Genomic DNA, 23,733 nt, shown 5'->3' with positions numbered 1-23,733 from the left:
TCTCTTCAGTTTTCAATACATGTTTCTATGAAATGTTACATTGTCATGCTCAACTAGATTTACTAAACTTTTGGTCCTCTGCATTCAGACACTAGCCAGCAGCCCCTTGGTATCAGAAAAGCAAGACAAAATTCTACAGCGATGCAGCCTTGTCTTACTGTGCATCCACCTCTGATGAATAAACTTGGAGCTGTAAACTTTCTTGCAATTTGTAAATTCATAATCAAAACTTTTTTACTGCGAGTGCTCACAGCCATTTAGTTTTTGATAAAACATATAAAGTTTCTACATTGCACAAATTTATTCAGTGAGGGTACAAGGCTAGTTAGTTTTCAAAATCAAATGTAATCTTATTACTGTTTGAAAAGGAAATTGTGTTTTGCTATAAAGTTTTTGAAATTTCAAACTAAACTTTTTGAGATCTCAGCATTTCTTCTATTTTATCTGATATTTAGAAAAATCTATTTCTGGAGAGTTGAGTTTGAGTTTGCAGGTATAGCTGGTAGCTGTAAAGTCCATTGAAACACTTTGGCGAAACAAATAAAACTAACTTCATTACTATGTGAACCTGCTTTTTAAAAACTTTTTCAAACTGTAAAAACAAACTAATGAAAGTGATTACATTTCTGGGTTTAAGAAATTTTCTGCCCCATATTCAGTTTGGCAGACCTGTTTTTAGCAGAACACAGGGCATAAATTAAATGATCTTAATTACAGAAAGACAATGAATACTACAGAATTTAGCACACGTCTTTCTGCAGTCATTTGTGAAAGCCATCCCGCATCTCTACAAATACAACATCTCATACAAATCCCAGACAGCTTTCTGTTAACACCAAATATAAACACCTCCTGTTACGAATGTGACACTGGAATTTTTATCTCATGAAAAACAAACACTTCCCACCATCACTTTTCCTCACAGGTCAACTCACCAGATGGTCGGCGGTTCGGATCCTTCTATTTCCAGAAAATCAGACTTCTCCTCCATCTGAAATTCAGTGAACACCAAAGAGATGGTGTCCCCCGGATCTGCCAGGATGGTCCACTTACACTCCCCACTGCTCCCCAGGCCTCCAGCGCCTCCGCCATTACCAGGGGAGTCACCGCTGGGAAAATCAAAGCTGGAGATGAGCCCGCTGGAGCCTCTTAGGGTGCCACCGCACGTGTCCTCCGCTGTCAGTCACAAAAAGGAAAACCGGGGTGGGGAGGGTGAGAACAGACACATGATCTCCGGGTTACTTCAATCCTGTTACTCAAAGTTTACCACATGGGAAAAGGCAGCTGCAGGCATAAAACATCTGTACCTGTCCACTCACATCAAGGCAGCCCAGAGAGAAACCAACATGGAATAAGCCTACTGAGCTAAGAAGCCATTTAAACCCATAATTTAGTTTTTTACACATTCACAGTTTGTCAAGTCCAGTACCAACATCTGATTTCAGCACAATTGTGAGACGGCTAAAAGCACGAAAAGAAGCATTAAAAGATTGCTCATGTTTTCTTCACAATGACCAATGAAGAAATGAAGCACTGAGATGAGTGACAATTGGCAGAGCTGCTTAGAAATTAACTGTGTGCTAATTCTCTCAATTTTCTACACTGCACTCACTAGGTGTCCTAAATATCTCTTTTGCAAATTTCTTTCTCCTCTCTCCAACCAAGAGTCAGTAATTTATCACGGTTTCTTCCAAGTCCCCTTATGTTTCAAGAAACAAACAAATGGTGATAAACAGGACTTATAATGCTGTAAAAAAAAATATTTTCCAGTGTGAGGAGCACGGCACATCAGCTGAATGCTAATGCACTCCACCATGACAGCTTGGTCTTTCTCCCTGCACGTCGCCGAGCCCTCTCAGATCTTTCTACTATTACACACCACCCTCCCCTCGATCCCTGTATCCGTTTTTTTCCCCGAAAGAATTCTAATGATGGCAGGGCTTTCACAGTTTTCACATCATTTAAGACTAATATGTGACACTCAGCTGTGCCAGCTGAAACCTTTGATGGCTCAGCGCTCCACTCAGGGCTGTCAGAGCTGCCAGCCTTGGAACATTCCTGTATGCTGCATTACACGATTGGTCAAGGAACAAGGAAGTAGATGTATGAAATTCAAAAGAAGATGAAGAAAAAAAAGGGAAAAGACAGAAGAGCACGGGCTGCTAGTTAGCTTGATCCATGTCTTTTGACACAATAGCAGAAGCAGAGCAATTGATCAAAGTCTTTATTGGAAGGGCAGAGACGGGAAATTGATACTGCGTGAGACATCAATGATATCCAAACATGTATGAGTCATATCAAGGGCAGACTTTCATTTGTAGACGGCACCCACAGGCAGGCTCAGTGGAGGCTCATTTCTTCAACGCCAGCAGCCTTGTAACAACAAATGTATGTGGAGACATGATTTATTTCTGGTTTAGGCCATCATACTCTCCACAATATAAAACGTACTGCGAGCGGCAAATAGCAGATTCCTTCAATGCATTTAAGATGACATTCCAAAGAGTGCCCCACAGATTTGCCGAGTAATTGGCCATCGGCTGAAATTAAACTGATATTAAAGTGCTGCAGAATCTGACCAGAGGAGCAATATGCCTTTTTAACCTTGATGATAGACAGCGGGGCAGCAGAAAGCGTCCTCATGGCCATCAAGCTAAATAGACCAAGAAGAAAGTGTCGGAAAAGCGTTAGATAATAAAAATGGGGGGACAAATGTAGGAGAGAAATAGACAAAAAATAAGTGGAAAGGAAAGAGGTGAGCAGAGAGCAGATTTAAGAGAAAAAAGACAGGAGTGAAGAAATAAGAGGAGCATTGGTCCACTGTAAAGATGAAAAAAACGTCAGAGAAATTCTGCGGGCCAGTCAACACAAATATCTCCACGTCAGACCCATACTCTTCTACAAATGTCTTTTGTCTAAGCATTGCACAAAAAATAAGCAAATATTATTCAATTATGAAAACAGTCTGCCTAATTTTCAGTCTGTCAAGTCTTGTATGTCAGCCCTCACCTATGTCAGTGCTGTCAAAATACCAGACTTTGAATTTTGATACCAAGTCTAATTCACTTTTATAATTATATTTGCAATTCAAATAATACAAGACAATTTAAAAATGCATACAGTAAAAGTTACAAGTATGAGTTAGTTAAAAATCATCATATTGGTGAAACTTCCTGCTTGTAACATGGACAGAAATGGATAAAAAAATAAAAAAAATAAATAATTATGCAAGCAACAAACTTTCTTTCAGATTTATTCCAGTCTGTCCCAATGTATTTTGTTGTTTTGGCATTTATTACTGAATTCAATTGATTTGGATGACATTTATTCCTCCACTGGCGTTTCAAACAAATTCAAAGTTATGATTCAAAAGTATTAAAATTCCATCACAAGTCTGTTCTTCAATCTTTTTTCGTTTCATAGAACTCTTACAGCCTCAAGCAAAAGCTGTTCTACCTTTGTCTATCTGCTTTTCTTTTCCTTATACTTTCAGCAGAATTATTATACAGTAATTCAAAAGTCAAGTGAACATTTTCCCATGCTGACACTATGGCCCTGACATTTGCACTCTATGGCTCTGTCAATAGATACTATATGTATTCTCGCAGTGGACAGTGGAGAATGACCTGGAGATGTGTTTTTAGTTGACAAAGACAGAAAGAAAGATAACCAAAAAAAATGTAAAAAAAAATATCTGTCAATGAGAGTTTGGTCCGGACAATGGAGAGGATGTCTTTTTAAAAATATGTCATCAAAACTCAGTGGGCAGCATCACAACAGATTTAATAGCACATCTTCATTAGAATAACACAAAGTAAAGCTGAATACACTCAGTAAACCCCACTTTGAGAAGACCTTCATAAGGGCAGCATTAATTTCATAATTCCTCGGTTAAACCATTTACCCTTCCATTTTCAAGACTGATCACAATGCCTAAAACACTGCTATCCCTCAGTAAACCTGCTATGTTTCAAGCAAAAGATAATCATTTTTCAAGTAAATTAAGCAAATTGAAAACTTTAGAAACACAAAAGAAGCCAGGGGGAAATTAGAGCAGGTTTTAGACTAAAATGCAGAAAATGTGTTATTAATGAATTCATTCAGCTTAGAGAGCTTTATATTTGATCTTGCAGGCAGGATCCTCCAAACCTTCACTGTTGTGGTCAATAAGCACCAGGATTATAAAGGTATTTCAACAAGAACGAAGGTGAGCAGGCTTAAAAGACTAACCTTCTTTCTGTTCAATCTCCAGATGAATCATCATCCAAGTAAAAGAAGCAATACTTAGTCGAACATTACGTTTGGTTTGGAGACGACTGTACATACACTACCCTAAGTATAAGAACAGTGAGGCCAATTCCCTTATATTTTGCTGTAAACTGAAAACATTTAGGTTTGACATCAAACAATGAATGAATGAGTAAAGGAATTGGCCTCACTGTTCCACTACTTTTGAAAGGGAGTGTATAAGTGCTTCTTCTTGTGAAGAATGGACAGCAAACCAGATAATGGATGACATGTCGTTTCTAAAGCTAGGTCTGAAATCCTTCCCTATTTACGGAAACTGTCCATTATATAATGTCTGGCAGTGAGAATTACTGTGCTCTAGAACTGAAATTGGGTAAAATTTTAGAAAAGACAGAAAAGAACAAGTACAAAAACAGTTAAAATGCCCACTAGTCATAACATACAACTGTATATAAGGTGGCAAAAACTTAAATCATAAAAATCTCTGAGAGTCCAACAATGTTATTTAAGAAAGTTTCAAAATGAAACCTAAATGTTAACCATTAAAACTAGATTGAGCTTATCCTTCTGAAAAAAAAAAAAAAAAAAAAAAACAGCTCAGTACTGCTACGTAGTATATAAGTATGTTGATATTGCTAAAAAGTATTTTGGATTTTTCGAAAAATAAGTGACACAGATTACCAGTACAGTGCCACATGAAATTTTAAAATCTTGCAAACTATAACTGGTAAAATTAGTTATAATTGACTATATGTAATATTGATGCCTCATCTGGCATGCTGACATCAACACGGGTATCTAATGAAATAAAACTTTATTCAGTCCTGTTGAGACTTCGGGTAATTTCACTCAAACACACAGTCATATACATTTGAGATTTAGTTGATACACATTTGTTTAATGCGGGACAAGCAGCTAACGCTAACGCTACACAAGGCCGAACTGGAGGATTACGTGTAGCGTTAGCTGCTTGTCCCGCTGCAGCGACTTGGAAGTTTGCAGGTCTGAAAAGTTGTCTCATCTCACTTTCCACAGTGCTGTGAGTAAAGTTTGGTGCAGATAAACCTGTCGCCTGCTGCTCAAGCGATGACGATAATATGTGGCCGTTTCTGGGGATGACAAAATGTTTCTTAAAACCCCAATGGCTTGCTGAAGCGCTCGGGACTCCTCTCCACCTGCCATGGTAACCGTTACCTGAACATCACCGCCCACTTGGGCTTTTCAGCCAATCACAGCGCAAAAAACGATGGACTTCCTTTTCCACTATACTTACTTCCTTTTCCACTATTCTCTCTCGCACATACATACATTCTCCTCTCACACACCTACATTCTCCTCTTACATACATACATTCTTCTCTTTCATGCATATATTTTCTTTGTACATATACATATATGTCTATTTATTTAGGAGAATGTATGAATGTGAAAGGAGAATGTATGTACGTGCAAGTGTGACAATATATGTATGTGAGAGGAGAATGTATGTGTGTGCATGAGTGAAAATGTATGTATGTGAAAGCAGAATGTGTGTGCGCGTGAATATTAAAATATATGTATGTGAAAGAAGAATGTATGTGTGTGCAAGGAAAATATATGTGTGTGAAAGGAGAATGTATGCGTGTAAGAGAGTGAAAATATATGTGTGTGAAAGGAGAATGTATGTATGTGAAAGGAGAATGTATGTGTGTCACAGGAGAATGTATGTGAGTATGAGAGAAAATATATGTGTGTGAGAGGACGAGAATGAATTAAGTCTTGTACGGCCCCTCATAAAAACAGGTTGTATATGTCACATTTCCATACCGTCTGATGTGAATGAAAAATGCATAACTTTGCAAGACTCTTCAGGGCATCTGCTATGGTTTAGGGGTACCATCTGATAAAATATGATCTACAAATCAATCAAATATAAACATACAGTAGTGAAACACAGGACTGTAAACTAAGTTAGACCTTGAGGTTCATAGTTAAAGCGAGCAGAAACTGAACTGTCATCCAGCAGTGTTTTTGTTCTGGGTTTTGACTGGAAGGCACGAAGGACACAACATTGCTTCCGTGGCAAATGTTACCACTGACATTATCATAAAAAAGAGGAATAAAAAGGCTCTCCAACAAACTGTAAACAAAAATGAAAGCTCTTTGTTGTTCCCCCTTGTCAGATGTTTGTGCACCAGAATAGGAAGCGGGAAAATTTAAAAAAAAAAAAAAGCTCCTTTACAATTTTTTTCTCAGGTGGTTTGCATGATAACAGACATGCTCTCTGATCATTGTTGAGTATCCTTCAGCTCAGGTGGTGGCAGGAAGGAGCCATGTGCAGAAGAGTGACAGGTACAAAGATGCTCATGTGTGCTTTTTGTTGTAGACTAAAAATAGCAGACACGCGAGTAATGCTAAAAAAGCTGCAAGTCATTCTGTGGTGTAAGTGCGGTGGATTAATCACCAACATTTCAGCACAGCATTTCCTGGAGGCAAGTGATCGATGTCCACAGCCGCATTTAAAAATGATAACCTCACTTATAACTCACTAATGTGACTACAGTTGGAGACTAATTGCATATGAAAATTAGATAGATGCTTTTGGAGAAATATATCATCGTACAGGAGAAGCAGGACAGGTCTGTTCTTTGAGAGGCATCCAGGCATAACACTGTACATTACCAAGCTACTGTTTGAAAATTTAAATTGGTTTCAGCTAGATGATGCCTTCACTTGCAGTGTTTACATTTGGTAGAATTTAAGATTGAGTTTGACAATGAGGTTTAGCAACATAATAGAGGCACTGAATGCTGGGCACTGTGTTCCTTAGAGAATCATTAGAGCATGCTCTGGATTTAAAAACGAAGAAGGATCTCTCTCTTTTAAAAATGGTGGCAGTGTTAGGGGGAAAAAAAAGATGGTGGTGAGGATTAGGACTGCTTTAGCTGAGCTCATTTACATCCCCAGCATCAGCAATCTAATGCTACTTGAGGAGGGATTAAGCCTCTCTCCCCTTGACTTTGATCAGATATACAACACTTGTCTTTCTACTTAGAAATATTCACCCCCAAGGATAGAAGGGAAGGAACTCATGTATAATTTTCTACACTACCTCAGGTTTTTCCTTTGTAATAATCCCCGTGTTAATGTAAGGCAGTGACTATGTCTACAGTAAGTCTCTCATTTGCTCTGCTGCAGATCATGTTAAACATTCATAGGAGTAGGAAGGAGATCTGTAATGGCTGCACGGATGCAATTTATACTGCATCATGCATATTTGCGGGGGTCATTTCATTACAGTGACCATTCAGTCGCAATTTGAGATTTTAAATTAATTATGAGGAAAGAAGAAGCTCCAATGAGCAACCTGACACCGAAGCACCAACCGCAACGTTGGATAAGAGATAAGGCCATTTTTGTTTTGTAAAATATCTAATTACAATCTCATTATTCTTCTGAAATCAATGTACAATGAATATGCAGGTTGACCTTCCTCTTACTTTTTTCACACTTGTGGAATTTAATGTAAGGATTTCTAGTAGTAGGCTATTTCGAATCAGCTCTAACTGTCGAGGACTCAGTTGGGCTGGAAATCCTGCCATGGGCATGCGGGTTTGTCAAATTTTCATATTTTAATTCTCAGTTTGTGCACCAGAGAGATGAAACGGCGCTGCGGAGAGAAACTGTGTGTCGAGTCCACTCACATTACCCAACATGGAAATGTTTTAAAGAAACAAGTTTTCCTGTGGCCTAATTTTCTTATTTTGCTGGAGTGGCTGGCAGCAAGTGTATCAATAAACCATATTCTCATGTTACCATGCTGTCCCTGTTCGCCGTCTCACTGCCTGCTTTAATGAATGTCCAGAGACAATTTAGATGGAAGGAATCAAAATGGGCTGCTGGGAGGGGCAGCAGTAACTCACGATTAGAATAGCCATTAACTCTCAATTTCACTGCCTCTATGCTCAGAGTTGATTCTGTCCGTTTCCTTTATGTCAATTCTTCAGTCTCTTTCACTGAACACTTCACATCTCCATTTTTCTGTCATCTTGTCACATTGTTAGCTTTTGAAAAGTCGACACACAACAAACCCATGTTTATGGTTGATCTAGGTCAAACAGGAAAACACCTGGCATTATAACAGCTATAGAGTAACAACGGATGCTACTGTATTGCTATGCGATTCCTCTTACATTGACTGCCACATTCAAGCTTTATATCCTTGTGTTCTCAATAACACCACAGAAATGATGGTTGTGTGTGGGTTGTCTCATAAGGAGGCAAAATAAGGAAAAGAGTAAATTGAAACACTTTATCCATCTTCCATGCTGTGCCTCCAGGGTCAACAGTGCAGTGACCACTTTTAATTAAATTAAAGTTTTCAGCTCTTTCCAGCAAATATCTGATAATTCCACGCTTTAGTAATGATGTTTAATACTGGTCAAATTTGTGCTCGACATAGCTTCATTATCCTGCTTTAAAGACACTGTTTGAATTGCAAATTGGTGTTGGTTGTCTTCCTCCACTTTTCTCTTTTTCCCCGCTCTATTCCACTGTCGGTCTGTCAACCGTAAACACACAAACGCTTGACAAACACGGTGGACTTGGGAAGTTGGATGGGGATAGAGATGAGAACTGGGAGGAAGATGAAAGCGAGGGAGAGACTGTAATAAAAGGAGGCGACTGGTTGAGAGACTGAGGTGCTGGGAGACAATGGGGGGTGAACGGTGGCTTGAGGAGAGATTTTGTGTTGCTGTGTGTTTAGCGTGAAACAATTGGTGATGAGCAGAAAGGGCAGGATCTCTGAGGAAATAAGATCAAAGGACCATCTGCCCACATACAGGAGCCGGCCCGGATTTAGACGAAAGAGTGTGGCTCAAGCAGTGCCCAGGCCTGAAAAAGGAGTGATGTTTCTGGCCTGTGGCAATAGAGGCTAACACCATCCTTAAATTGAAAGAAACCCTCCATCTGCAGCTTTTTGTTTCCTCCGAGCTTGCCATTTCTCAAACATATGCTGAGCCATTTTCATTTTGCTGTGCCTTGCACTGTAGAGTGAGTTGGCATGAGCAAATTTGCTCTGCTGGCTTTGGGATTTCTCAGGATTGCATATTAAGATGGGAGATCTTTGCCTTGTTTTTAGTACGTTCTCGCTTTTGGTTGGACAACTTTGCACAGCAGTCCACCGGAATCAAAATTTATGAATGTATTAAATTAAAACATGCAGTTTTTCCCCACTTTTCATCCCACTAAAGAAAATCATAAAACCGATCTGCTGAGATAAAGGCGTGATTGAAAATAAACACAAGCTGACGCAAAACATTTATACAGTGAAAAACACTTCATTTGTGATTCAGTAAATCAGTGTAAAGCCTGTTCTTTAAGCTGGAAAAGGCAATCTCACTATACAGAAACGCAGTATAAGAGCAGACTATTATGTTAGAATGAGAGGAAATTATCTGTATAAGGGAACGGCTTTCAATCACTCCCCTTTAGAGCTTTTGCCTACTGTTAGTTTATTTGTTCTTGCAGAATGCTGTATGAAATGGTCCCTATATCAAAACAACAAAACAAACTTAAGGGTCAAGCTTTTCCCGGGCTCAGAATAAGACTACCGCAGCATTGACTAGGAAGTAATTTGGAGCAAAAGGAAGCTGACACAGCAAATCTGAAGCAATATGGGTGTTAAATTTGAGGTTCACATAAATACCCACAACTCTTCACCTTAAAACTTGCCTTAGTTAAAACAAATCCAGCAGGGAAAAAGTTATCAAGGTGCCCAAATGGAGTATTACACAAGTTTCTAATCACGATTTAAACTTCACCTCAAAAGTTTTCAGAGGCCACTTCACAATAGGCTCCATAAGTGGCCACTTAAAGGACTGTTTTTAGTAAAGCATGCCAAACGTCTGCACTCATTAGCATGAACTAAACTCAGCATAACTGATTGTGACATGTACCGCTATACTGATTAAACTAATTGCTATTTTTGAGTACACATATTCCAAGCAAACATTTTTTTTCTAAACCAGCTCATCCTCATTTGCAACCATTACTGCTCCTGCTTCTCCAGCGCTGAGCTGATTATCCCTCATAATTAAGTTAAGTCAGTTAAAATTTGTTAGCTGCTAGCTAGGAGTTAAAGTGCCAGCTGCTTCTCTGTGTGAGTCTGTGCATGATAATATAAAGACTGTAAGCACAAACTAACTGACAGCAACTGACAGTTTGTTAGGAAAGTGCGCTTTGATTTGCTGTTGAGGGTACAGATAAGTTATGCTAGCTACAGAACATTAAAGGGGCAGTTTGGTTTGTTTGCCCTTAGACAGTTGATAAGGGTCATCATGCTCCTAGTTTGGAGAAACGGACAGAAAGACCAACATGGAAACTAAGCAATGAACTGCAATTGATGATGTGAGCAACAGAATGTATTATAGTCTCCTAAAAATGCTTAACTTTGCTGTCAAACAGAATGTGTGAATAGTTTGTTATTGTGTGACTCGGGTGTTAAACCATGCATGTCCACATTAAAAAAATGGGTTAAAACACCAAAGTCACAATAACACAAAGAAACTAAATCGATGCTGCAGCAAACAAGCATATTCCATGATTTTTAAGGTTATAAATGATTTAATCAACAAAGTCTGGTGAGCTTAAAAAGAGCATAGAGCAGCCTAAAAATGGTCCAGTTGAGCTTTATTCAATTAAGACTTTTAGCCAAGGTGAAGGTTGAGGATTGAAAGTTATTACTACTTCACTAGACTATTGTAATCTCTAATATGTGCACATGGAGCAGTCATTTTTTCCACTGTCTGTGGCAAATTCAAAATGCAGCTGCTCATCTTCTGACAGTAAAACGAAATCCCGATCACATAACACCAGTACTGGCCCACCACCACAGGTTTCCTCTTCGCTTTAAGCTTAATTTCAGTTTGTTTTTATGGTTGTAAATAGGTTGGCAGCGCCTTACTCGACAGCACTCATGCATCCCGGCACCCCCGTAAGAGCACTGAAGTGGACCAACCAGATGCTCTTGGATGTGCCAAGATGTAGGTTCAAAAATAGATTTGATCGAGTATCCTAATTTGTCCCTAATCTCTGCAACAGTTTACCTTTTCGTGTGAGAACTCCCCAGAATTAGAAAACTTTAAAGCTACTGTTAAAACTCTTCTCATTGGCATTCAACTCAAGTAGTAGTTGTTGTGTAGTAACCTTTATTCTCATTTTATTGTCTCTTCATTCTGTGCAGCATAGTATTTTAAGGCCTACATTTTAGTTTTACTGCACTTTGGTTCAATTATTGCTTTTTTAAAATGAGTGAATAAATTTGACTTTAGCTAGGCCCTATTTAGGTGGCTAAATGTGCTTTAATGCTGACCTCATCCACAACAGTTCATTGCCTCTCCAAGCTGGAAGCATGCCAATCGTGTTCTACTGTAAGTGATACTGCAACAATGGGCAAGTACCTCATACAACCACACTTCAAGGAAACTAAAGTATCCTTGTACAAACTGGGAAGAATACCTGTGTCAAAGAATTCATTTAGCAAACTTACTAACACAAGTAAAACTGATTTAATCATTTTAGTCACAATGGAGATTAATCAATTTGTTCAAATAACTGCCTACACACACACACACACACACACACACACACACACACACACACACACACACACACACACACACACACACACACACGTGACAAATTTACATCAGTTTGGCAATAATGTCTCATTTTAAACAGGGAGGGAAAAACTGCATGGTATGAAACACAGTCAGTCATTCATCAGCCAGCTGTTACATAGAAGCCATCATTGCGTTACAGCATCCTCTACTCTCTGTGTTCATGATGGTTGAGCAAAAAAGCTTGCCGAGACAAATTTTCAATGTATTGCATCTTTAGGGGTTCAAGTTCGGGGCATAACAGTAATTTTGAATATGCTAAGAAGTTTCTGAGTAGCAAGTGAAGCAAAAAACATTATGGAGTTCCCTAAGTGTTAGAAATGCATACTATTACACCTCAAGCAATGCAGAGCCTTGAAAGTTTTCAAAGATCTTCATGATGTAAACTGTTTTAGGCTCTTGCTGTACGCTCATACACTATAGGCTGTTCTGGATATTTAAGTAATCTAGAGTTTATGCTATGTGAGAAACACTGATTAGTAATGTGGAAGACTTGAGACTGCAAAGCTTTCTCATGTGAGGTGTTTATATTTGGTGCACTATCAGCTGAGATATTTGGATTAGAAAATTTGTACACATTGCTTAAAGGAGCTGCCACAATCTCTTCTTCGGCAAGAGTCAAAGTACAGCAGCAAAAAGCTAGTGGCTGTACCACCGCTGCTTACAGCATTAATGCTTTTAAGCTACTTGCTCTACAGGAATAAATATTTAATTAACCTTTTGAGTCATGGAGATTCTAATCAACTTCTTCAACATGATTAAAACTATCCCATCCCATCAGATTGCAAATATATTTATTGCTCTAATGAAGACTTGTGTCAGACTTTAGGAAATCTGTGCAGCAGACAAGTCTACCAATCACACAGCCATCAAACTGTCAATCATTAAAAAGCAATTAACACTGAAGCGATTCAAGGAAATAAAATGGGAAGAGGTCAAAACAAACCAATCACCTGCTCATTTTAAATTTCTTAGGGGAACTCTAAAATATGTCGATAACATCAAGAATTCTTCATGATATCCTGCAGTCATATTGTACAGTTGGCTTAAGACAAGCATCACATCAAATGCAATTAAAGTAATTAGTAACTCATTTTTCAGTGATAGAACAGCCTCACCTCTGCAGATTGGCACAGGAAAGTCCCACACTGACACACCAGCTGCATTGTTCACACAGGTGAGGAGTGAATGTCCATCCAGGACGTAGCCAGTGACACAACGGTAGCGGATCTTGTCACCTACGTTGAACTGAGTTCCGTTCAGTATGCCTTTGGGAGGAACTCCTGGGTTTCCACATGAGCTGCTTCTCAGCTCTGGAGAATGAAAAGAGAAGAGAGCATTGTTTAGAATAACAATATGCTGGTGAGTAAAAAAATTTGCCAGGGTTTTGTCTAATTTCCTCTGTGGTCATAAATGCAAAACAGACCTACAGGTCTTCAGTTCACATTCCCATTAATCTTGACCAGGTTATGAATGTTACAGTCAACAGTGTTACTTGCCTTGACTTTAGCACCGAAGTCTATACACACTGGTAACAGAAAGCACAAGCCAGCAAAAAAAGGGAAATTCAACTCAGATGCGTATTTATGACTGGAGTGCTGAAATTAATATGAGAAAATGATAAAATGCACCACCCAGGGAGTGCTAAAATGCCGCATTGGTGCCTTACCCATCCCTTTACATTAAACTTTCACTAAATATCATAAATCCATAGCTGTAAGCGGCGATGAGGGACAGAGAAAAAGAAGAACATTAGCACAGTGTAAAAAGAAAGAAAATGCTAGAGCATAAAAAATGGCAGGGAGACATGAAATAAAAAGCTGTAGCTGCACACCATCATAATTTTCTTGTATGATCCTTAATGAACACTTTGTTTAATGGAGGATTCATCAACACAGTAAACATTGCAGCACTGAATGTACATTAGACGTCATTTTTGAAGAACGTCGATTATGAACCTCGATTGACACGGGTGTTTGTGCTACTTATCTTGTGCAATGATTCGTTTTCATCTCTGTGCTCATTTGTCTTCTCTGGCCTGGAAAGAGGCCAGAAAGAGCACCAGTCTGGTAAAATCTGCAGTAAATATGTACAATTCAGACTGCAAGTAGGGGACAGTTACTTTTTTTCCCCCCGTTAGGCTCTGTGCCTCATCATATTGTATTTAATAAACAGTAAAAATACTGAGTGAGTGCCCTATTTTAGCTTCATATGAACAAATTTAAATAAAAAATGAATAAACTGTGTGAGATCTACACCTTTGACATTTAGTGCTAAAATTGCAAGCATTGAAAAGGAATTAGACATATCTTCGTATCTGAGCAGCTGTGTGTTGACCTTTCGATGAAGGTGGAGTCAATAGGATGAGGAAAGAAGCGACTACACAGGATCAAACGAATACAGCACAAAATCAAAACTCCGATTAAGACTCAAAAAGAACCCAGGAGGAAGAACATGACCCAAAGCAACAAGATAAATTCAGAAATGAGTTACAGAGGAACATTCAATGACGTCAGATTTAATCAGACGCATAAAAATTCATAGGACAACAGTCATCATTCAGCAGGACAGCAACCTTAAACATACCAGCGCAACAAAAGGATTTGCTCGAAGAAAATTCAAATACAACTAATATCTGACCAAGAAAATCGCCCGATCTTGAACCAAGCTGCATTCCACATGTTGAAGAACAGCAGAGACAGCAGAGAAAATCCGACAACAAGCGGCAGTGTTCACCACCACAGAAAAACAAAGCATCTAGTGCACTCTAATGATCGAAGGCTTCAGCCAGCCATTGATTGTGAAGGACTTTCCACTTCTGACTTCATGTGAACCAGTTCAACTATAGGACGTGTTAACCACTACATTCTGGACACTGTGGTTATAAGGGCTATATCGCTACATGATCTTATACTGATGTAAACCTATGTTAAAGAACTTTAATGTCGGAACCACAATGTTTCAAAGTGAATGTGCTGAAGTTCATGGCGTTCAGACTTGAACCCTGGACACAAACATTTCTCAAACTATTATCCACTTCCTTTCACTAAGCTGTATCCTCCCTTATTGCATGTTGTGTCTCTCATTTCCTGCATAAATATATGTATATCTACACATAATACAACCACAGCAATGACAAAAAAAAATACTATTTATACAGAGATTCATTAATATTATTTCAAGTCCTGAGGCAGACCCACTTCTGAACATGACATACGGAAGTTATATATCTTACACAACAAAACATCTGTCCACAAATAATGTCCACTGACTGTAATCAATGCATTGTTTGGTCAATTATTGAAAGATTTCTCAAAGATTATCTGGAGGTTGTGATAAACCAGACTGGAGGGCTGTTCAGTTCTGTAATACTCTGATTGAAAACAATCTTCTCATGTATTTTTCATCCCTATCAGACAGTCATTGGTCAGTCCCTGTCAAAATTCCCCTGCACAAAATGCATCTGCTGCTTGTTTTGTTTTTTCTTCTCAAACCACAGTACAGGACAATAGTCAGCCTCTATTTCCTTCAGCAGTGACATGTTAGTTTTAAAACTTTTGGATTGAACTATTCAGCTTGGAGGCAGACAGGTCTGACCTGAGTTCATGTCACTAAACCTGTGAGTAGGCTAATGATCGGCAGGTGCTTTGGCCTGCAGTCAGCCTGAACAAAGTTTGACCAAATGTTTATGTCAAATAGTTTCCTGAAGATGCAACTTTTTCTTTCTTTCTATTCAGATATAAAATAATGTATATATTAACACACGATTGTTTGCAGAGCACTTCAAAGACAAGCTCTTGCTCCGCTTAATGATAAAGAAAATTGTATAACTGAATTTGTGGGTAATGATCAATACAACTATATTTGTCTGATGTGACAGGAATATAAATCTTCCCTATAGCTAACCACAGAGACTCATCATGCAGTCAAGTAAAATTATTATTTCTGATATGTGCTATCTGTTTGTGTCCAATTATTCCAACTGTCAGGAATCAAAATGTCATTTTTACACATCAACCATGTGTTGGGAGGATCTATGGATAGATGGAGTTGGACATATGGAGAGGGACGGGGAGGAGAATATCTAAGACTGTGATCCTGAAGTTGATTTCAATGATAGACTTTGTGAGGTCACGTTTTCTGGGGGTAATTTCCAGGACTGATTTTTAAAATTCAATTACTAATTCACTTCACAGTGTAGATGCTCAGAAATGTATCCATGTTACATATGATTTCTAATGAACGCAATATAAATCCTCATCATCAACTGCCAGCTGTTTGAAGAAAAATGAAATAACACCAGACTGCAATGGGAATAAAAGAAATGACAGTATCAAGTACCACAGGTAAACTACTGACATCTTAAACAGACCTCACTTAGGGTGTACGTTTTCCACCCCTGTGGGAAAAAAAAAAAAAAATTTTAAAAAGTATGTCAGTTAACACAAAGCATTTTAGAATAAGCACCTTTCCACTGAGAGAACCAACTAAAACACTGGGAGCTGAGGTTTTGATTTGCATTCTCACATTGTAATCCAGCTATATTTAAACACTCATCTTTAATTAATATGTCTTAAGAGCAGTAAAATATGTATAATGGGTTTAATTACATATTTAAACAAGTTCTGTTTCAACCTGCACCACCTTTCCTCATGTGTAACTCACAAAACTCAGAGGAAAACAATATATAAATGCAAATTTATGATTGGCACGTGAGATTTTGGAAGAAACGGACAAAATGAGGCTGAAAATTAATTAAGACTCAAATGGTGCAGCGCGGTGACACCAAACCAATGTAGGGATGATGAGTGATTAGGATGCACAATTGACTTGTGACCAGTGCAGAGGTCAGTGACGAGGAGAGAGTCTTAAGTACTGAATTTATATGCAACTGCAGTACTGCTTATTAGCATATATGTAAACTATTGTTTACACAACGATTGGTAAAGGTTAGCCAAAGAAAAATACTTAATGTGACATGTCTCAGAACAGGTCAAGGTCTCACAAATAAATCATAAACAAGTTTTAGGTGCAACCTTGTGCAAGGACACTTAACTATATAATCTTTAAAATAATCAAAATACCAATTGATGCAAGTATGGATTGATGTCATTTTAAGAACAAGGACATTAAAATATCAAACAAAGCCCATATTTAACAATGCCTACATATAGTGCATGAACAAAAGAGAATCTGATGTCCACTGATCTGCTGTTTTACTTTGTAGCTCTGCCTCAATTATTATCAAATGCAGATATGTACTGCAGGCTGCCATGAATGTATGCATCTCTACATGGCGCAGCACAATCCCCAGCAACAAACAGAAACTATGTCACCATGGGAGTTACTGAGAGCCTGTGAAATTGAAATTTATTTGTTTGAAATATCAAATTTGTGGAGTTGAACAAAGTGTGACTAAGCACATCAAAGGCGGTCGAAATTTCTCCAGACTCACCACAGCAACCCGTTTACAGCTTGATGCAGAGAATGTCAGATTCAAATTCATCACCCCGCTGAGCTGAAAACATTTTCACCAAAAAAAAATAAAAATTTGTACAAGACAGAAAATCAACTGGTCAGCAGGGTGCCGTATGCAACCAGATGTTGTTCAGAGCTCCCTATGAAGAAAAACTGTTTCCCGCAAAGCCTTCCATCACATCAACAGCATTTCACTGGACATTAACCATACAAGGATAGTCGCGGGAAAATACCAAGGGCACAGTGTGCTTCAGCTATTTAACATTCATAGTCCAATTAAAAAACAAAAACAACAACTTGCAGCAGAGGTCTGGCTGCTGAACCAGGCTACCGAGCATTTTTCGGATATATTTTTTGGTAGCGAACTGTGTCACTGATCCTAAAGGAAAATAGCATCTACTACAGAAGTGATGCATTAAATATTATACTGTACAGGTAAGGTATGAGTTTGATGCAGGTGTGTGTTCTGAAGATCCTGGGAAATGCAGCAGGGAGGCTTTTGCACTTAATTTGGGTTGGGATCTGGTGACAGCCAAGGCCATTTCATATGGAGATTATCGCACTAAAAATCATTCACTGACCCCTCATTCGCTGCATAAAAGCAACTGCATGCTTTGAATGAATATCCAAATCTGCCTAACACAACATAAGGGCAGGAGGCAGTATAAATTGCAATATAAATAGATGCAATCTTTAAAAATTACAGCCATTTTTGCTAATGTTTGTAAGAGGGAAAGCTATATGCTAAATATGACAATCTGCAAATGAAAACCCAAGAGTCTTCCTGCGCAACAGTGTAAGGGAGATTTGGCAAGAACTACTTGGAGTCTAACTGGTCGGTGTAAAATTAGCAGGAAGAGTACCATTTACATACTACGCAGTTTATTTCGCAATTTGTTCTATACCTTTTTTTCAACCTAACCTCATCCCTTGTTATGCAGCGTTTTGAATGTGACTGAGTGAAATTAAAACCTCAGAACTTCATGGGATGTTGATAGTGTTACAAATCATACCCAAAAGCAGATTGTACCCTGTGAAGCTCAGCTTGCGCCTGAACAGAGCTCTAATTTCAGCTGCCAGATGTTGCTGGGACATCGGGCAGATTGCACTAAGCCAAATAAAAATCTGATAGCATATAAATTATTCTCCAGGATGACACCACATTTTCCAACTGTCCTCAATAACTTTCCATGGATATTGGAAGCAAGGGTATGATGCATGCCGGTATCGGAGCTTAGAGGAAAAAAAACAACTGTAATGTTAATTGTGCATCATGTTATACAGATGTTTACAGGATTTACAGATTCACTGGACTGACCCCTGCTCTCTATACAAACAGAAACACATTCAAACCGACTTAGGACAACCATCAGACAAAGAGGAACAAAAGACCTGTTCCCACAAGTAAATGTTTTGAGAAAAGTACCTCAGGTTGCTAATTAAAAAAACACTAGATGCATCCCAGCTGTAATTACACCAGCACTGACTCAGTGCCCTTTGGTGAATTGAAAAGTCATAATCAATGTCTCAGACAGACATGGCTCTTTAATTAATTCACTGGACTTATGTGTATGTAGCAGAAATATATTTTAATTCTAGGAACATGAGAAATAGAAACAGATAAAAACCAATTTAACTAATAAACCGTGCTTCAGTTTTACCTGGGTGAATAACTGAATGTGAAAGTGGGTGGAGGGTGGAGAGGGAGCTCACTCTGAATAACAGCCTGCACTTAACAATGAATCAAGGTTTCAACTTTTATAAGCATTTGAAGAACCCCCCGAAGAAATCAAATGTTTTAGACAGAGTGTTGGCCCTGAGCTAACAAGTGCTGCTGTCTGGAGGACCCTAAATAAACTGTTGGTATAAGCGAACATCAGGAAAACAGCTGCTCCTAAACACCAGGGGCCAGTGCTAAACTCAAAAACCTGTACAAATTTCACTTCAAAGGTGGGAAAGTAAATGCAAACAATGCTAATGTGATGTCAGTGGACTTCTTTTAGCCCCACAAAGCATCTGCAAAATAAAGTCTGCTTAAAAATATGCATGCTACGTAGCATCATTATACACAGCAAAGATTATTTGTTATGCCTGAAATAAACATAACAGAGACTAATCTGGTGCTGCACAGTGGTTCCTCTTACCTATCTGCAAACTCAAGAGAAAACCGTTCTCAGCCTTTACAAAAATATGTTAATAGAGCATCAATACATAAACAATTTCAGTTACACTTAACAAAAAAGTCAAAAGACGGCAGGATCTTGTCATTATTACAAACAAATCTTCTGCAATTTTTACTTACAATTCACAAATGCAGACGGCAGTGAGGCTGGCTTGTATTATCCCCATCACAGTGGTAACGAGTGAGTTATATGAACTAGTAAATGAGGTAGTTGGGTGCAAGATTTCTCTGGGGCTGAGCTATTTATTTCGCCTGTATATCTAATGACTCTGTAGCCCTTTGAAGAAGATGGAAGTTTGACGGAGTGGCAATGTTTGTGAGCACACAAGCAGCACACTTTCCCCACAGGAGCTGTCTGTGTAGACTGGCTGTCTGACTTCGTAGCTGGATGCTGAGCTGAGTTTTTTGGGAACACAACCCATGTTGGATCACAGAGAAAAGTGGCTGGATAACAACACATTCACATACAGTATATGCACACACAAATAAACTTTTCCAACTGAGCAGACAATCTGCATTGCTAGAAAGGGACAAATGAAATGAAATGGGAGAAAAAGATGAAATTACATTTTATGGGTCAGTTGTCCTTCAAAGGGTTTTCCCCAAAAAAGGGCAGGTTGAAATGGCACCGAGGCAGGTTTTAGATAGGCACAGTAAACGTTCAACAAAAGGGCAAGCAGATAGCTTTCTTCTCTGTGGTACATGGCTGCAGCCGTTCTCTAGCACTTGGAGAGCACGAGTGCCCATTGTGGTAGAAGAACCCTTATATCTCTACCCTTAATAAATGCAGCTGGATTTTTCAGGCCACAGTTAAACACTAAGGTTGCAGACTCACATTGGAAGAGATGTGATAGTGCAGGAAAGTTGTCGCTCATCAGTAATAAAATGCACAGAAAGTTGGAGCTGGTTTGTATTCCAACATACAAGACTGACAGGCCGATGAGAAATTACATTCTGTCTGGCCACGTCCTTCATTGTGTCCTTCGTATGCACGGAGATTCAAATCCACTTAATTGCAGTCATGATTCAATCATCTCCGGGAGTCTACAAGCATCACACATTTCCAGTGCTAAGAATGAGAAGCGCATACATATTCATGTGCTAGATGTAGCTAACCATACCAGCATAACAAGGAAAAAAGGTATACGACAGTGACAGTGAATTACTATGGCTGAGAAATGCATTATGGATGAGTGCATTGCATATTTGTTTTATATGGGCCAGTCATAAGGGATGGAAGATAATGAAAATGATGGTCAAGCTACTGCACTTTAAATTTAGATGACAATAAGGACAATGACATTTTCGTGCTTTGAATAAGAATACGTGTCTCGAAAGGTTTTTAGATAGTTTAGGAAAGACCAAGGACTTGCTTAGAATTTGTTAAAATAACATTAAACAAAAATGCAGACTTCAAAGTTCTACTTCCCACCTTTGTAAGTTGCCTTTCGGACCAAGATTGAATTCCAAACTACCTACGATGTCAAAAATTCTGCTCGCGGTCCAAACCTTAAACCACTTTCAGCAGATGAATTTCAAAACAGCTTTCCAGCATTGCATTCTGCACATACAAAATTTGGCTGAGTAAAAATCAAGAATTCAAGAGAAGTAATAATGACTCAAAGGCATTTTGAGTGCTGGATTCTGTGCTGTCATAATGAATGATACCCTTAAGAAACTGAGCTATACAGTATAGGTTATGGTCTATATTATGACTATGACATCGCTTTGATTCACAACTAAATGTCTAAAAATTTTCCTTTATCCTCATTGGAAAAATATTCTCCACTGTCCTCATTACTCTCCAGTATTTAATAATAGGAAATGCATAAGATGACTTTACCACCAGCATGAGATTCTGGAAGACAGAAAGACATAGCTGGAAATAGCAGAGAGAGAAACCAAGCAGGGGAGCAGAAATGGACAGATGGAGAGGGGAGGGGTCCTGGACTGGTCAGGTCTGGGTCAGGTGTGGAGATGAGGAGGGTGTCAGAGGGCATGAAAAAGGACGGGAGGAAGGGAGGCAGATCAAGACTGGAGGATAGGGTCGTTTTGGTAGTGAAGGAGGAGGTAGGAGAGTGAAGAAATAATGTTGGGCACATGGGGAGAAGGATAGAAAAATAAGATCAAGGTGGGAAGGATAAGGAGGGAGGGAAAGCTTGAGACAAAACATATGAAATTAGGAATGGAAGGAGATAGAAATGGATGAGTGAGGAGCTCACCAGGAAGAGCAGGGGGGAAAAGAGCAGAGGTGAGCGAGATGGTCACAGAAGGATAGTTCATATTTAGACAGCTCCCTGTTGCACTCAGCTCTGCTTCAACACACACAACTCGGTACATCCATTAGTTCAACTAATTCCCATCGCCATCTGCCACGCAATTTCAGATGCACCTCTGGAGTCGCAGAAAAGGTTCAGGACTTTGGGGGGAGGGATGTTGATTTGGAAAATATGAGATTAATTTGCCTAATTGAAGTACCTAATGTTTCCATAACTCAACAGAGGAAGTCCTAAAGGAAATCAGGTGGATTAAGTGCTATCACACGTCTCTCTCTTATGAATAAATGTTGTCTACTTTCCCTGGATGGATTTCTCTTCTGAATGAAGTTTCTGAGGAGATGTCTCATCATAGTTTCTTACATCTTTCTATCACATTTGATATAAAAGTCTGTTCCTAATGACACTAGGAGAAGAGTAGAAAATGATGTCCTTACCTTCATAAGCTACCTTAAATCCATGAGCGCTTACTGCAAAGTCACTGGTAAGCCTCAGTGAAAAAATGGAGCCAGAACTGGTTACAGGTGGAGGGATGGTAAATCCTGTTAACCTGCAGATAAGAGAAAGAGACCTCAGCACTAAATATATGATTACATTCATATCATATTTATACTCAACATCAAAATGACATTATACAGTTATGATAGCAGCCTGATTGAATGAAATATTTTCAGGTTTTACATGCTGACGTCCAACACAAGTTGTCAGCATAAAAATATTGTGTTAAAGCATTTACATTTTGCAGTGTCCACATGTCAAAAATCACACAAGTTCAACATCAATCGATGTGATACCACTAATCTGTGACTATTTGCAAATGTAACCATTTTTTTTCTCATTTTTATCCCCTAAGCAAATGTAATTTCAAACACACAAAGTGATTGAAGAGTTGTGAGGCACAAACCCAACAAGTTAAGCATGTGGCATTTTGGTATTTCCATCAAACAGGCCTGCTGGTAAATTGTTTAACTGTCTTTTTAAAAATTCCACTTGAGACGTGTGCAGTAAAATTCTACAATGTACAAAAATTGTACACAAATATAATTAAAATGATTTAAAGTATGACTGCTCAAATATCTCGCACTACTGGTGACATTCTGCACTGCAGTATTTTGTGTCTAACCAAACAGAACTGCTCTGAGAATTGTGATGCAATTTGTCCACCAATAATATACCGAGTACTATACAATGAAAACCCAAGCGGGAACCTTCTCTATTGTTGGATGGCGTTTGAGGCCTGGCAGCTGTATTGTAACAGACTGCTTCATTACTGCATTTCAAATTAGGTGCAGATCCAAACAAATCCATTTGCTTTCACGACGTCGTAAACAAGATGTGTTGCTGACCATTCCTCAGTGGCAGTTGCTGATGCTCTATCGACTTTCCACTGCTGTAAGCCAGGCAGCCAAGCATGAAGTAAACTTGTGCATGACACAAAATGTCTCCTTTCCTGCTACTATCTCGCGTTCTCGTTATTTTTTTATTACGAGTTTTGGAGCCGTTCGTGTGACTAAATCTCTCCTTGACAATAAGCCAGGTAAATAATGTCTGCAGCGGGCCAAATGTAGAGAAACAGAAACTCTCAGTGACAGCAAAGAAGAAGGTGCTGTATTTACAGCTTCAATAGAGTTTCCAATTACAGCACCGTGAACTGTGCAGTAAATAATTACCCTTTTTCACAGGTACTGCGCAGCCTGCCAACACACTCCTAAAAGTCAGTTGCTACATGGTGCATTTTTGAATACAGTAACAGAACCTAAAATGGGACCTTGTTAGAAGTCTAAATACACAAAGGACCATTGTGCTGAATTTGCCGACTATCGTGGGTAAAGTATCTCTCCTGGCACTGATTAACCCTCTAAAAACTCTGTTCTGTTAATCAAAGTTAAATA

At 38.8% G+C, this 23,733-nt stretch overlaps 1 protein-coding gene across 6 annotated transcripts in view; it reads right to left on the bottom strand.

The window, feature by feature from the left end:
- Window positions 1-23,733, bottom strand: part of LOC110966116 (CUB and sushi domain-containing protein 3-like) — a 241,430-nt gene that overhangs the window by 166,060 nt on the left and 51,637 nt on the right. For all 6 annotated transcript variants that reach the window (XM_051956539.1, XM_051956535.1, XM_051956536.1 and 3 more), the window contains exons 3-5: window positions 22,279-22,391; window positions 13,024-13,218; window positions 936-1,176 (exon numbers count right to left, since the gene is read on the bottom strand). In XM_051956539.1, the coding sequence (XP_051812499.1) occupies window positions 936-1,176; window positions 13,024-13,218; window positions 22,279-22,391 (549 nt within the window). The remainder of the gene's footprint in view (window positions 1-935; window positions 1,177-13,023; window positions 13,219-22,278; window positions 22,392-23,733) is intronic.

This window comes from Acanthochromis polyacanthus, chromosome 12 (assembly GCF_021347895.1).
Source record: "Acanthochromis polyacanthus isolate Apoly-LR-REF ecotype Palm Island chromosome 12, KAUST_Apoly_ChrSc, whole genome shotgun sequence".
NCBI classification, from domain to species: Eukaryota; Metazoa; Chordata; class Actinopteri; family Pomacentridae; genus Acanthochromis; species Acanthochromis polyacanthus.
Note: the sequence above shows the minus strand (reverse complement) of the source record. Positions and strands in the feature narration are given on the sequence as shown.